This window comes from Lactuca sativa, chromosome 9 (assembly GCF_002870075.4).
Source record: "Lactuca sativa cultivar Salinas chromosome 9, Lsat_Salinas_v11, whole genome shotgun sequence".
Classification (NCBI taxonomy): Eukaryota; Viridiplantae; Streptophyta; class Magnoliopsida; order Asterales; family Asteraceae; genus Lactuca; species Lactuca sativa.
The window spans coordinates 154,544,354-154,561,853 of NC_056631.2; the positions used below are offsets into that span (position 1 = coordinate 154,544,354).

Sequence of the window (17,500 nt, forward strand, 5' to 3'; positions counted from 1 at the left end):
GTGGACGAAATTTAGGGTTAGGGAACCTTAAATTCGTCCAAGCCTAGTATCTAGGAGGATCTTGGATTGCTTAGGACCTAAGTTATTCAATTAGGGTTAAAGGTTAAACCATAGTATCCCATAGTATAAATAGACCCCTAGGGTGAGGGAAATCGACACTCATGCAAGGAAAGGAACCCTAGGGCCGATTTCTCATCCTCCTTCCTCTCTCTCAAATCATCTTCTTGCTAGTTGGTGTTTGTAAGCCATTAGAGGAGTGACAATTGTGACTCTAGGCTCTAAGAAGAAAAAGTATCAAACAAGCAACTCAAGGTATTCTTCTAGATCTGTTTTTCATATGCTATAAATTGTTTATTTACACTAGATCTATGAATGAAAATCTTGGATACATGCATGTTCAATTAGAGAAACCTAGATCCAAGCAATTAGGGTTTGCATGTGCACATAGGAAAGTTCTTATGGCTCAAACCCATCAAGTTGGTGGAAAGGTTGCTATTCACGGTTTTCTTGAGGGGAAAAAGAGTCAAAACAGTTAAAATAAATGTTTTTGTGACAATTATGCTCTTCAAAGGACTTGAAATGTAAATAATAGCTCAATGGGCCAATTTTGTGGCTTTTCGGCCCATTAAGCCCAAGGTTGCGAAAAATCTGATTTTCAAAGGGCTAAAATGAAAATTTTCTCAAAACAGGGGATGAAAAGGGTAAACAAAATCATTTCAGGGGTTAAAATGTTTTTCTTTACCAAAAAGGATAAAAAATGTAAAGGGCTAAAATTGTCATTTTATATATATAAAGGGCTAAAAATGTCTTATATATATATATATATATATATATATATATATATATATATATATATATATATATATAAAGGGCTAAAATTGTCATTTTTATCCAAGAAGGGCTGAAATGGTCAAACCAATATTTTGAGTCAATTATTTTATTATTTAAGATACTTGGGTCAAAAATACCAAACCACAACTTATGACAAATGGCAAGATGAATATACATAAATTTCGAATATCGGACTCGTATCGATAAAAATTTAACAATTGTTTAATTAAACATTCCGACGACAGTACTATACCCACAACAAGTAAATATTAAATTCTTTGGGCTTGAAAGTTCCATACATGTTTATTGGGCCTTTGTGACCCATTAAGATGATTTTGGGCCCAAGGGGTAATTATAAATGTTATTGGGCCTTCTATGACCCAATTTCATATTTAAGGGACCCTCAATGGCTTTTAAGCGCTATTGGGTCTTAGTGGCCCATTAACATTGCTAGTAAGGTCCAAGTAATCGAATACGAAATGGGCCAACGTGTCCTTCGTATACCCAACAGCCTAGAACAACTCACGAAGGTAGCAAGGCTTTGTATTTCCTCTTCTCCTCGTTTGTTAGGCTTACACGTAACCAAAGTAAACAAATACAGGTCAATAATCAATAGTAATCAAAGTCAATTGGGATTTAGTGAGTAATAACGGGTGGCACCAACGTGTTTCGGTCGTAGTCTGTAGTTATAATCAAAGTCTCCTGGAGGGAGAGCGAGAGTTTGTGTATAGATCTATACGCGGGGGGGGGGGGGGGTGACTCCCCCACACCTCAGCTGTTCGCTACAGTTAGACTTAGCCAGTCTAGGGTAACAAAATCTTAAGATCAATTCTGGCGTTCACCAGAGTGCCAAGACAGACGAACTAGTCATTATCATGCATGGTTATAACGACTCACATAAATAAATCCAATGTAAACCAAGTAAACAAGGTAATTCAAAATCATTCACGTAATGAGTAACCATTCAAACCATTATATGATATTTTTATGTTGGAAAACATCGGGTTTTCCGGGGAAGTTCAACATTTTCACTTGTACGTTTAATACTAAGTTTTTCAATTATACATGTTTTGAAATCATCATGCATATATTTACGGATCTTCACACATTTTTATAAACAATGGTCTTTTCAGAAAATATCAGATTTTCTGGGTTGGTTTCGTTCAAATTACACAAAACATTTCATATCAAACCTGCTTATGAACTCACCAACATTCTATATGTTGACCCGTTTCCAAAATAACTTGTATTCTCAGGTAACAGGTAAGCTGAGGAATAAGTACCAAGTATGTTAGTGTCTTTTGCTTTTGAAAACTATCAAACAATTTATGTATGGATTTGTCAGGTTAAAACAATATACTTAATGTGAATAATGTCAGTTGTAATATATTGATGCATGGTGATGTTTATGTTATGATTTATATATATTCATTGTGATGATATTCAATTTAAGTCACACGAGCCATCGGACGTTTCCGCCGTCTGGCTCGACGGTATGACACTAGCTCAGAAAGATTATCAAATAAAAAAAGTCGTGGTTTGGACAAAAACCCCAAAAAGATGTATACCATAGGGATCATTTTTGCAAATTTGTCTATTTCTAAAAAAAAATTTAATACCTACACATTATTTTCTAACAATGGGCTGAAACTGAGCTACCAAATCGCCGTAGTGTACATAAAATTAGAGGTGAACCTAGCCATTGTGATTTCAGTAATTCAGCACTATTTTTAGAAAAAGTTGATTTTTGGTTATTTTTTGAAAAGTAATTAATGTATTTGGCTAAACTTATAATTTATCTTCTATTAATCTAGGGATGTGATTTTTCCAAAATAACTTTTAATCCATCCACATAAATTTAAATGTATTGCCATTTTGGCCTTATTTGAATCTATAATAACATGCCTAAATTGTTGTAAAATCATACATACTTATAAAGCTAGCATTTTTTCTTGAATCTCATGCATTTGAAACCCCCATTCTTTTTTCCTTTTACCACATTCATTTGAAACTCCCATGACTTTTCAATTTATTTATAATGATAATTATAATTTGGTAATTAGGTTAAATAAATATCAAATCTAAAGTGTATTCATATATAAAATAAATTTCAATAGTAAAATAATATCTTTAATTCTACTTATAAAATTATGTTTTTTAACTTTTAACATATTATACTTAATTTATTAGTTTTAATATATTGTTGGATGTAAACAATTATCATTTTAAAGGTATAATTTTTGAACAATTTGTATAAAATACTTACATTATTAATTAAAATATAACATTATAGGCTCAACTTAAATATAAATTTTATTTAACTTAAACAACCCAAAGATTATTTTATAAATAGTTAAAAGTGATAAATTGTAGTGTCTTTCTAATAATGAGTGTAAGTTGGTTAATAAGATTAAATAAATATCAAACCTAAAGTGTAATCATAAATAGACTAAATTTCAATTTTAAAATAATATATTTACTTCTATTTATAAAGTTATTTCTTTAAATTTCAACATATTATACTTAATTTATTAAATTTAAAATGTTGTTGCATGTAAACCATTATCAGTTTAAAGCTATAATTTTTGAACAGTTTGGACAAAATACTTAAATTGTTAATTTAAATATAACATTACAGTGTCAACTTAAATATAAATTTCAGTTCGACTAAAAAAACCAAATAATATTTTGTAAATAGTTAAAAGTGATAAATTATAGTGATAAATGCAAAAAAAACTAAATTGTAATATCAATTTAAGTGAAATATTTCCTAAATATATTTATATAATCGTTAAAAATTTTCAAATAAGTAGCTTAAAATAACTTATAATAACAATAGTTAAAAATAACTCTATATAAATGATTATATTGTTACCTTTAAAATCAAAAAAATAATGTTTGATGTGTTAAATAATTATAATGATAGAAATTAAAACATTAAGCAAATATATTTTAAAAAATTAGTTAAAAATAACAACTATAAATAATATTAAACCATATATAATATTTAATTTTATTGATGTGTAACTCGCGAGTAGAAGTCATTCAAACGATTGAGATTATGACGTTATAATATATTTATATATTATCATATAATTCAAAATATTCAATATATTATATCAAATTTAACAACAACGTTAGTGTTATATTTTAAAAAATATATATTTGTAAAGACTTCAACTATATAGGTGTTTCCGCGCATTACAATGTCAACTCAAATATAAATTTCAGTTCCATTTAAAAAACTAAATAATATTTTGTAAATAGTTAAAAGTGATAAATTGTAGTGATAAAAGCAAAAACTAAATTGTAATTTCAATTTAACTAAAATATTTCTTAAATATATTTTTATAATCGTTAAAAGTTTTCAAATAAGTAGCTTAAAATAACTTACAATAACAATAGTTAAAAACAAATCTATATAAATGATTATATTGTTAGCTTTAAAATAAAAAACAAAGTTTGATGTTTTAAATAATGATAATGATAGAAATTAAAACATTAAACAAATAAATTTTAAAAAATTAATTAACAGTAAAAAAACTATAAATAACATCAAATCATATATTATATTAAAATTTATTCATGTGTAACTCGCGGGTAGAAGTCATTCAAACGATTGAGATTATGAAGTTATAATAAATGTATATATTATCATATAATTCAAAATAATCAATATATTATATAGAAATTATTATATCAAATTTAACAATAACGTTACTGTTATATTCAAAAAAATCATATATTTGTAAAGACTTCAACTGTATAAGTGTTTTTGCGAAACGCGCGGGCATTCGCCTATGTAGACTATATTTTTCTTCCTAGACATATGCCTTCCTTTTAAATAAGCTAATTATTCTTTTTCTTCTTGTTTGTCCACCCTAATTTTAACAATTTATATTTTTCTTCTCTAATCATTTTTAATAAACATCGAAAACCTTTACATAACAAAATAATACAATTTCAAATTAATGCATATGAAATTATAAAATTTGAAATTGTATTTATTTTGTAAAGTGATTAAATATGTAATAATTCCATCAAAAAGTATATTATAAAAAAAACATTAAAGAAGAAAAACTTAATTCTTAAAATTTGGGTGAATCTTTCATTTCATGATAGGAATTTAAGTACTAAAAATGTTAAATATAAAATGAGAAAGACGTAACAAATAAAATGAGAATGATGTACCAAATCTCGATTCCGTAATGATATTGAATCGGAACCGGTACTGAATTTAAACATATGAAACAGTAGTATTTCAAAATCACGAAATTATAGAATCGATATCGATGCTAGTACCGAAAACTTGTAATGTTAGTTTGATTCAGTAATCGTTATTGTTTTTTCATTCATTCTGATATTCAGAATTCTCAGGTTTGTAATGGTTCGATATCGGTTCCGTCAGATGTTCAATCCTAATCAAATATTCAAACTACCAACATGACATATCAGAGATCTCTTATAGTTTGAGAGCGAGTTGAAGTTATATTCTTTTATAATTTGATATGCATGCATTAGTTTGAAATTTTAATATTTTTTTATGTAGTTGATTATGTAATAGATTATCTAATTAATATGTATATAATTAGGAACGTAGCTATTTTGAAGGTAGGTAGGTCCTAGGACCTACCTATTTTGCTTAATATTAGTACTATTAATATAAGATATAAATGAAAAAATTGGTGAACTATTTTATCGGTGTTATAATTTTTTGAAAAAATATAAACTAAATACTTCAACCTAAATTTTATGTATTATAATCCACTTAAAATAGTTCACTACCTCAATGAGAACTACATATTTTGTTTAATATTAGTAATATTATTATAAGATATATATATATATATATATATATATATATATATATATATATATATATATATATATATATATATATATATATATATATGAAAAAATTGATGAACTTTTTTTAGTGTTATAGGATCTATCTTGTAATTTTATAAAATAAATACATCAACCTTAAAGTTTATATATTATAATCCACTTAAAATAGTCCATTACTTCAATTCATTTAAAATTTATTTATTAATCAATAGCCCAATCCATTGAAAAAAAAACCCTTCACGAAATGTGATTATTTATAAACATCTCCTAACGCTTGACGCCTCATAACGTTCTTGTTTGGCTGACGCCTCATAACGTTTATGCATGCCCTATCGATAGATCTCACAGTCCGTCGTCCGGCCAGGCCACCGACAACCGTTGTCTCTCCACCAGGCGCCACCTCTTCCTGCCCATATTTTATATATTTCAATTTTTGAATGATAGTTTAATGTCGTATATTGAAAAAAAAAATTGTTTCAGAAAATATCGATAATGATATAATTATGAATATATTTCAAGATATAAGAAGACCTAGTAGAGTTCAAATGTAAAATTATTATAAATATTGAAGTTATATTTAACTATTTTAAGGTATACAACCCGACCCGATACCATTAGTAACTTTTACTGTTTTATTTTTTTATTTTCATTTATATAAAAAACTAGTGGTATTTGGTTCTTGATTCGTCATTGTTTATAACCTCTAAAAACAAAGATGATGTGTATAAAAAAGGATCAAAGAAACAAAAGAAATTTAAGTATTGAAATAAAGATAAATCCTTTAGTTCATAGAAAAAATTAAATATTAAGAAACTTAATTATTATATAGTTGTGGTGTAAAAAAAAATAAGAAAAAATAAAATAGTACTCTAAAAGTCTACATGTTTAATTAAACGAGGAGAAAAATCAATCCCCATTAATCTAATCTTGTATCGGTTAAAACATGTCAATGTCACTGAAGAATAAACTTTCCATTAAGATTTAGAAAACGATACATTACAATCTGAAAGACGAATCAAAGTAGTTTAAATCTGTTACATATTTATTGCATGCTAGTCACGTAGTCCAAAGGAATATACACAAGGACACTTAACAAACAGCCTGAGATAGATAGTATGTTTTATATTGACACACTGTTAGGTATGCCCCTTCCAGTAAGCCCCTCTTCACTACTTGGGTAAAGTAGGGTGTATGGTATCTTTACAGGTCCAAATCTATTCATCAACCTCTCATCTTTGTTCAAATTCACAATTCTTTCCTGAATTTCTTTCAGCTTCTTACCAAATTTTTCGAATGCCTTCAATGGTTCAGCATCCATGGTCCACTCAGGACACTCTCTTTGCCCAAGGTAGATCTCATCTGAAGTATGTCGTGACAATATCTCTATCAAAGTAACACTGAGAAGCGATTGTAGTTGTGGAGTAACTGTTTTCAGAAAAACTTTCTGTGGATCTTCTTTCAGTTCATCATATTCAGGAGTTTCAGGTTCAGGCAAAAGCCTACGACTTAGAGTAGGGCGATTAGGTGGAAAACCACCATAAGGGTATTGCCCGAAGTTTACAGCTGCATGAAGAGCAGAAGACACCCATATGATAATGGTGCAATTATCAATCACATCTTTAACAGATTCTAATTTAGGCCACCATGTCTTCTCTTTCAAGTCTCCATGTCCTTCCTCTCGAACTTCCTTCCACCACGATTGGAGTTCTGTGTCATTTTTCACCATGTCATCTTGTGTGTAATAAAACTTACAGTAATCCTCAACCCATGTTTTAATGGCTGACCAAATCTCTAACCCATCTACAGCGTATGGGTAATCTTCAATAGTTAAGCGAAGACCATGTAGAGAATTTTCATCCTCAACTGCCATTCCCCTATATTAAATTCATCGATTAATATGATATCATACGAGTAAGAAGATCAAAATTGTTTTTAAAAGTTTATGCAAGGTTTTGCAATATCATACCTCAACACGAGGTCTATAGGGAGAGCTTGGTTGGGGAATACCCAATCCTTGTATATCTTCGAAGACATTTCAATTGAATATTTTCCAGTAAAGAATGTTCTCTCAAGAATACCTCCACTATTGATCAAGATATTCCTAGCAGTTGAATTGATGTTCATTGTATCACGGAAATGAGGATGGAGAAGCTTGTTAATGGGATGAAGCACACTTAGTTTCCTGTTTGTTGCTATCACAAACGGCTCAATAACAGCATGTGTATTCAACCTACAAAGTACACATTGCATATCAATAACTTGGTCAAAACTGTAGAAGGATCTCTAATCTATACATGGTAAGTAATTTGTGAGTGTTAAAGTAAATTTTACCAGTGACTTATGAGTTGATGAACTCCAGAATCATTAACAGCTACATATGTTTTAGCTAACTTCCAAATTCCGGCTTCCACTCCATGCTTAGCTGGCGTACATACTTTGCTTATGGCACCAAGCTTTTCGTCATCTGGATGAGGCAAGCTTAACTCAATGGCTATTGGTTTTAACGTTCCATCTTTTTGTAACAAGAGCAATGTTCTTGTGGCATAAATTTTGCTCGATGTTGAGTTTATTCGATTCACGTATGGCATCAATGGGTCATGGTGGTCGAGTATAAATAGTCTCTTGGCTTTTAGCATCTGTGTTAAGAACATAAATAATGTTTCAACTCTAGTATAATTGATTAGATTGAGGAATAAAAATTGTTACATTACCTCGTTTACTTCTAAACCATCTAAATGTTCCTCTATGTGATGTGATCTTATTGAACTGTTTTGGTCACCATAGAGTTGGGCATCCAGCTTGCTTGTTGGAGGGAACTCCTAAAAAGTTTAAGCATTTAAAAAACATCAATTCAGAACCAAAATAAGTTACACAATTCACTTAAATATTAACTTTTTTCTTTTCTTGAATCAATGTAATTAAAAAGAATCAAGAGCTTACTTTCAGAAGTTGAATTGAAACCGGGTTGACTCCAGCTAGCATTTCCCTTGCAAACTCTTCATCCGTGCTCCAAGCAGACATGTTAGCTGTTGAAACATCATATAACATGTTGGAATCAGGAAGCAAATATAGTACTATTTAACAGAAACATCATAAGACATGTCGCATTGCCTCTTTTTATGGTACTTGATAATATCAATCACTTGTGTATTTAATTTTGAACATGTAGAAATGGTACCTTTGATGACATCTGGTGTTGAGTATTTCGCAAGTCCCTCACCATCTGATCGAATAAGTTCTTTGAACACCTGTAAAGGGATGTTTTCTCGAATCCTATCATGTAAAGGGCCTTTAGGAAGCTTAATCCCACCCTTATAAAGCTTCAAGACATCATCAAACGAGTCAAATTCATCTATAGTGTCATCAGTTATAGCCTCAAACTCAGGGAGAAGAAACTTAAAGACAGCTTCAAGTCCATAAGCCAGAAAGTCAGACCTCTTCAAGTGTCCAAATCGCTCATCTCTTGGAACATACATCTGAAGACTCTCAATAAGCGAAAGCCTGCTTTCAGTTTTAGGATCTTTAAAAACCCAAAAACAAAAAACCATTTTAGCATTTCTATAACTTAAATATATACAATCATCACTTCAAACTCTCACATGAACAAATATGATTCTAACTAACCTATTTCAGTTGGTGGTCTCCCTGTTCTTCCCCTACGAGGGTAGGGAAACTCTAACGATCCTCCAATAACTGGGCGCACTTTATCCTCATCATCTGGATCTCCCAAATCATTATAAAATGCATAATCGTAAACCCTTTCCCATTCCTCAAGCTTCCCAATTCCATTTCCTCTCAAGGTCACCAACTCTTCCTCTCTGTAAGGAAGAAGCAATGGAGGTGTCTCACCAGGAAGATATGCCTGCACCATTGTTTTACATGAATTGTCGTAAAAACTCAAACTTTGAAAAGATATTTGAAACACGAGCACTGCTATATATACCTTGTTGGCGAAGAATATGCGATCTTTGGTGTAACGTTTGGCAGGATAAACCCATGAGTTACAAACAAAATGGACTTTGCCATGTCCAGGTACATTTTCGAGAGTGAGTGTCATAAGATAAAATTCACTGTGGTAAAGATTTTTAACAAGAAAAGCTCCTGGTAGTCCAATCTCTTCGTCCCAATCAAATGTGACTTCATATGATGATTCACCGGCTGTGAGAGGGGTAATGGTGCTAATCCAGTCTTCCAAGATTGCCGGATTTCCAAGCTTACCTCTCAATACTTTTTCTGCAACAGAAAACCCATAAAATTGAATCCATTGAAACCCAAATTTTGAAATAAACCAACACAAATGCTGGTCAATATTCAACCATATGTCCATATGCAATTAACAATAGTGATAACTTTTTTCCACGCATCAAAAAAGTTCATTTCGGCACTCTTGCCTTTAAATTACATACCTTTTTTTATAGGTATTAAATTTAATGAATTTTATAGAAACTTTGTTATTCGCATAGTATTCTAACCAATTTAAAAATCACTTTAATAATTTCGCAGTAGAACTATTTAAGGGGTAATATGTGTTTATAAAATCAATTGGAAAACATAACATAACAAAGCTTTGTTGATTAAATGAAACTACCAACTCCTTGTGCAACATATTTGATTGTCTTAAGAAAAAATTAGACAAAACTGCAAAATTGATCCATATGGTTTACAAAAAACCATAGATGAAATCCAAAATGTTCCCAAATTGCATGAAAGATCCAAAATTAAAAATTTTCAGTAAGTTTGATCCTAAAATACATAAAAAAAGGCTATTATATATGCCCTTTTAATTACCATTTTATATACTCTATATTTATTTTAACATTATTTTACTTTTAAAATAATACTAAAATAAAAAGGATTATATACCCCACTCATCGCACCCTCCCTTTCTCTCTCTCCCCCCCTCCCTCCCCTTATATCTCTTTTGTCTCCTCCTTCTTCTAACCCGCATTCAACACCTTTGCGGAGTCCTAACCATTCACCATCGTCATCAAGAAGAAACTAGAAGACCAATAGTTGAGAATAATACATGAACACCGATTTTGGGTTTACTCTGTGATTGAACAACAAGAGGAACTCACACACATATTGTGTGTGTGTCTGTGTGTGTGATAAATACAACAGGAAGACGAAAATGATGAGATTAAGAGAGGGTTGAACCACTTCCACATCACTACTCCTCAATCGATTAGATCGATTCCTTAAAATTGATGAACATTTATTGATGGACATTTATTTATGGATTGGTGCATTTGAAATTATTTGTGTGCTTTAAAATCGATGAACATTTGTTTTCTATAATTGAATAGCTAGTATTCTTTCTTTCTAATCACTTAACTTTCACAATTTGTGATTCATCTAAATATTGGTAATATAATTATTATAATGTTCTTACAATTATTTGCCTATTTTTTCGATCTTACAAAACTATATATTTATTTATTTGACATTAAAAACAATTAAACAACCCTTTATCACTATGCATTCTCTCATTCATCATCCCATGCGGCCCCCACCCCCTTTGATCACTGATCAGGACCTCATGAATTGCCCACCTTCTCGGCTTGTTCTGCAATAAGCTTTCGTGTTCTTGCTCACGACTATCCACCCACTTATGACCAACTCTTTGTTTAGTTATGTATATATAATATATACCTAAAAGTTATTTAATAGCCATGGTTTAAACTTTAAATTGGAACACAATGATCAAACATATTTGGCAGATGATCAACAAGCTTCTGGACAAAAAGTTCTAAGCTTGTTCTACTTGTACGCCAATAATAATCTATTATGTGTTTGAATTTCGAGGTAATAAAGGCATTTGAATATTTTGAGAATTGTGAATCCACTTTTAAATTAAAATATTTGGTTGGTACTCTCTGATTTTTGATTGGATAAAACTCAGAAGAGATTCAGAACAGAAGATGAGATGTATCAATTTCGTGAATACCAAAAAACTGACCCAAAATTGTTTAAATATCTCATTTGTCTAAAAACTGTCAAAACTATCATAAAACAGTTTTCCAACAGTAAAAAATCTGCCATAAATCTGGATTTTCTATAAGGTTAATGCAAAGCCAAAAACGGGTCAAGTATTCAAAATTTAGACACGCCAGGGGTTGCCGCCCCTTGGGCCCCTTCCCCGAGGGGCGCTGCCTCTGGACCTCGTTCGTCAGACTTCGTCCATAAATGACAGTCTACTTTTAATCTTAAATAAATTTAAACAAGTCACACTCCGCATCTTCCTTACTTGTTTAATATTCATCAAGATTGATTTTGATCAACAAGTTAACCCATTACACTTAAATACAATTAATGAAGCAAAGCACCAATATTATAATGGTCGGCCTAAATGTGTGGTAAAAAATAACATAGCTCTATTGAAAATAATCTATTAAAACCATATGTTAATGCATGGAAGAAGAACCAAATTGATTGAAAGTTGGTTTAAATAATTATGAAAAGTCGTATATACTAAGAATTAAAATTCCTTGAAAAGAGAGGAGCAGGTTTATGTGTACACTTATAAAAACAGATTAGGTTTAACTTTCGCATATATTATATAGAAACTCCATAGCCGCCATTGATAGAGTAAGAACGTCTATTCGACAGAAGTCATCAAAGAGTAGTTAACATATTACAAAACACATGCTTTACATTTATATATAGTTGGGAAATTATCATCTTGCACATGGATCGTTTTGCTTTTGCAATTTGAGGATAATTAATCCTTGGGTCATTATCGTCATCTAATTTGAGAAGCCTTGCATTTGGTATTAGTTAGATATATCAATACTTATTAATTATATTTATATATATGGACAACGACCAATATTGTAACCACTAACGTTAAATGCGTTGAAATGTATGTGATAATTAATTCAAATTAATTAATATTTTTTTAGAACTTTAGGTTAATATATGTATGAGATAGAACCTAAGAACTTTTTATTAGTAACTCTTTCTAATTAAACATCTTGTTAGCTAAGTGGCTAGCCCAAACTTATAAAAGCAATTAATAAAATTAATATCTATATAAGAACACTGACTTATTGTATATATATTTTACAAGAAATTAAGGTTCCTCGAATATACAATTGTGTGAGCATTCGTACCTAACTAACACGAAACTGGACATTGTTTTTCTTCTTATCTTATAAAAAATGAATGACCATGTGAAAGTTAATTAGCCCCTCATTGTATCGCTATGTTAGTCACGTGAACTTTATGACATATATTGGTAGTAACTCTAAAATTGACCCAAAAAATTATTAGTAGTAAATTGGTGTAAAATAAACGTGAAAGAGTATTTGAAACCCGCTTCTAAACCCTTCGTATATGAAGCCTATTTATTTAGGCCATGGAATACCCCAAACCTTGAGCCTTTTATAAGGTGATCTACAATCCAGAATAACTACATATTTTATTAAACTCTATACAGTTCAATTAATTTTTTCTCTAATACATTGAAAGTAATAAAATTCAATTGAAAATTACTAAAATTAATTTATAATATATATTTAAGATTAAAAACTTTCTTTTTGTCGAGGGTTTAATAGTTATTGAACTCTAAATCTATTGAACGAGGAGGTGACATCATGCTCTAATAATAATAAACCAAAATCGCTTGCAATAATCAGCTTCTAATTAAACCATTCGTTATGCATGGACTGTCAGCTTAATCGCTGCAATGATCCACATATGGTTTGACCTATGTGATTATTGTCCTTTTTTGTACTCGCATTTAGATTTTAAGAACGCTTGCTGTCTCATTGAAGCAAATACTTGGTTTTAGCAAAATTCACATTTTCGAAGGGTATATATATATATATATATATATATATATATATATATATATATATATATATATATATATATATATATATATATATATATATATATATATATATATAGCCTACGAGGCGGTGTTTGTATGTGTGCTTGTTTAATTTTTGTGTTTATATACTACAACGGGTTAAATGAGTTTTATGATGTTAAGAAAAGATAACTAAATAGGGGATTAGGGGCAGTGTTTTTAATGAATACTTATGGCTGCAAGATGAGTATATCAAACCTGAGGATGTACGATCAGCATGAGTCGCACTTATGAATTGGATGGAGATATGTTTGCCCAATAGCTCATGAGCTCGGTCTAAAACTGACGCGCCCAAGTCATTGAAATCGAGGACATTCTTCTTCATCAAGACCACTTTCCCATTAACTATGGTCTTACTCAGAAATTTTTCTCCGAACACCATGTTTGAAACCTTTCGAAACATATTATCCATGCAAGTGCACGTCTGTGTATGGTTTTCAGCGTCTGTCTGTTTTGCTTTCTGTGATTCTTTCTTTACTTCCTGTTTAGATATGAACGAACGAAACATGAGCCCGTGTATATATAAGGATGAGGTGTGAGTTGAAGGTAGAAGTTGTAAGCAATGATAACACTAATAAGTTATATTTATAGTCTTATAAGGCAGAATTATGGAAAATGGACGCATGTATAAGATTCAATGGTTTACATGCAAGAAATGTCCTTGGAAGCCTTATCTTTTTATCCCAGTCAATAACCATCTTCTTTTTATTAATTTATTTTTCTCATGGTCTTTTTCTATTACTAAGATATGCACAAGTTGATATTAATACGGAGACATTAGCCTAAAACACATTATGCAACGTAATTGGGATATATCAATGTATGGGAAAATGACTTAAAAGTCCAACGAAGTTTTCAAACCGATCAAAAAACTCCAATGATGTTTTGTCTGTTCAAAAAAACCAAACAAACTTAACATTTTGTCTAAAAAGCCCAACTAAGTTATACTTTCCTGAAAGTCAAATAAGAGAAACAGATGACGTGGCTTATTACCGTATCGGAAAAATGACTTGTTAGGCCAACAAAGTTTCCAAAACGTTTAAAAAACTCCAATCATGGTTTGACTGTTAAAAAAAACCCAACGAACTTAAACGAAACAAAATTGGGATTTTTTGAATGGTTTGGAACTTTGTTGGGCTTTTTAGACAAAATGTTAAGTTCGTTGGTTTTTTTGAACAGACAAAACATGATTGGGGTTTTTTAAATGGTTTGGAAACTTCGTTGGGCTTTTAAGTCATTTTCCCATCATTGTATATACAGAAACTCACAAAATTAGCAGAGTTTCCCAAAATAACCCCTATGTCAGATGGGACTACGAAATGGCCTATATCTCATGACCTGCGAAATGTTGCTTTTTTCTGATTGTGAGTTTTCTTATTTTCAATTTCACATTATCTTAAAAACTCATTAAACCCATGACAACGAAAAAAAACCAATAGATTTCAACTTATGTTATATATATATATATATATATATATATATATATATATATATATATATATATATATATATATATATATATATATATATATATATATCACCTGAAATCTCAGGTATATTATTTATTTATTTATTTTTGCGATCTATTGAGCAACTCGACGAGTTGGTGCCTTAACTCATCGAGTAGAGTTGGATTTAAGCACGCGGGTTAATGAACCGGCTCGACGAGTCAGAGATGCCGACTCGCCGAGTAGGCGCTGTGTGAGGAAATCCTAAATCCCTGGGTTTGGTGTCTATTTAAGGAAACTTATGTCCTCATTTTTATCTCACCAGCTACCCTACTCCCCTGTGTGAAACTCTAATCATTGGTAGTGAGCTAAGAGGGTTATAGAGCTAATCCTTGAGTGTTTTGGTGCATCTTTTGAAGGGAAGGGAAGGATTTCAAACAAGGATCGAGAAGGGGCTGTTAGATCCGTTGCTATTTCGTCCAAAGCTTCTGTGAATGGTAAAAAGTCCACACATTTCTCATTATGTTGGTTAGATCTCATGTTTATGGAGTTTATGGCTTTTTCCATCTAATATTGGGACTTTGAGTTTATTGAGTTCATCTAGAGATTTGGACTTTAGATCTGGACCTTGTGAGGTCCCTAGAGTCCAAAGGTCCCTGCTTTATTCAGCTATTATAGAGCTTTTGAGTGAAAAAACCCTTAATGGAACATGTTTTTGGCATTTCAAGCCCTAAGTGCCATGCATGGACGTAAAGCTTGTGGTTTTACGTGATAATTGAGCCTTGGGAGGTTAGATCTTGAGTTTGGGGTTGCTTTCTGCCTTAAAAACGTCTGAATTAGAAACTGACTTAAGGGACTCGACGAGTCAAAGAGCTGACTCGGTGAGTCGGCTAGGGCTTTTTCCCAATAAGTCTAGACATGGGTAACTCGGCGAGTTGACGGGACAACTCGACAAGTTGAGTTGGGTTTTCGCGATGACCTGAAGGAATAAAGAGGACTCGGCGAGTCACATAGATGCACTCGACGAGTCAGGTCAACATGGACAGTTGACTCGAGTATTGACTTCTATTGACTTTAGGGTTTGGTCAAGGCTGGGAGAATGGGAACCATGGAGAGGTAAAATGGTCTTCTACCCATTCTAAGAGTTTGAGAGAGACAATAACCTAGTTTATTTTGAATTGTGATTTAAGTGTTAATTAGAGATTATTATCCTATGTGCTAGGCAGAGGCTAGTACGAGATTCGTGTATGAGGTTATTACTTGCTAGCTTACAAGGTGAGTCTTCTCAATGTACTTACCTAGAGTGGTAATATTTGTGTGATCGGAGGGTCTTATGTGCTTCTATTGAGTATTGTGATATTATGCATTTTGTCTCTGTGATATATGCTATGTTATTCTGTGCATTTTAAGATCGGACCGGAGAGTCCAACCCGAGTTGTGAGACCTAAGGGTCCTCATTGAGATATAGGACTGGAGGGTCCAACCGAGCTGTGAGACCGGAGGGTCCTTACTGAGACACATGACCAGAACATCCACACCGAGCCGTGAGACCGGAGGGTCTATGTCGAGTTATAGCTATTAGAGGCTTATTATTTGTGTATGTGGTATTTTGGGGAACTCACTAAGCTTCGTGCTTACCGTTCTGTGTGATATGTGTTTCGGGTACTTCTCAGGATCGCGGGAAGGCGCCGACATGATTGTACACACGTTCGAGATTATGTTGAGGATTCTGGGATTTGACTTTTGTTTGTGGATTTATGTTGACATTTGAGACACTTATGGTTTTTGTGAAATATAATATATGATTTTTATGTTTTTTTAAAAATGAAAATTTTGGTTGAAAATTTACGGTGTTACAAGTTGGTATCAGAGCCTTTGTTTGAGGGATTCGGGTGCACCTTCTGGTATGTCTTGACTCAAATTGAGGATTTGAGAAAAAATTTCAAAGAAATGATTTTTCTAAACCAAGTAAGAGATTCTAAGAGAAAACGAGAAGGAGTAGTGTGTACAATCAGCCAGGGCCCGAACGGTGGTTTCCCAAAATACCCTTAAATGTTTACTTTCCAAGATATTTATGAGATGTTTGTGAAATATTAGAAATGCATGCTAAAGAGTAGGCTAGGTATTTCATATTCTAGGGCTAGAGTTGCCTGATTTGTGATGCTTTAGCCTAGGAGATGCTTTTGATCAGTGTTATCTGTTATTTGCTCTGAGTATGTGCTAAGTTCTGAGGCGAGAGATAATCTAGGAAGAGATACCTAGATGAGCATATGAGTAGTCTACTGAGAGAATAGCCTAATATTTGTGAGAAATAGAGTACTTGTGAATTAGCATCCTAGGAGGCGGACTTGGGATGACTACAGGTTGGTGTGGAAGGTAGTATTGGGCCCGTACTACTGAAAGCACCAGATTTGTATGCAACCCAAGTAAGAATATTTAGGATGCTAAGGAGCAAGTAGGGGCAAGTGATCGAGTGTGAGTATACTCGAGCGAGTCTATG

The 17,500-nt window shown here is 32.0% G+C and overlaps 1 protein-coding gene across 1 annotated transcript; it reads right to left on the reverse strand.

The window, feature by feature from the left end:
- Positions 1-6,629: 6,629 nt before the first annotated feature.
- LOC111895793 (probable linoleate 9S-lipoxygenase 5) lies at positions 6,630-14,168 on the reverse strand. The gene is made up of 9 exons (XM_023891855.2): positions 13,751-14,168; positions 9,623-9,912; positions 9,304-9,541; positions 8,858-9,199; positions 8,620-8,705; positions 8,391-8,498; positions 8,011-8,315; positions 7,646-7,909; positions 6,630-7,553 (listed from the first exon to the last, which is right to left on the reverse strand). Exons 1-9 carry the CDS (start codon positions 14,058-14,060, stop codon positions 6,800-6,802), a joined length of 2,697 nt encoding a protein of 898 aa, XP_023747623.1. The 5' UTR covers positions 14,061-14,168; the 3' UTR covers positions 6,630-6,799.
- Between the last annotated feature and the right edge of the window lie 3,332 nt (positions 14,169-17,500).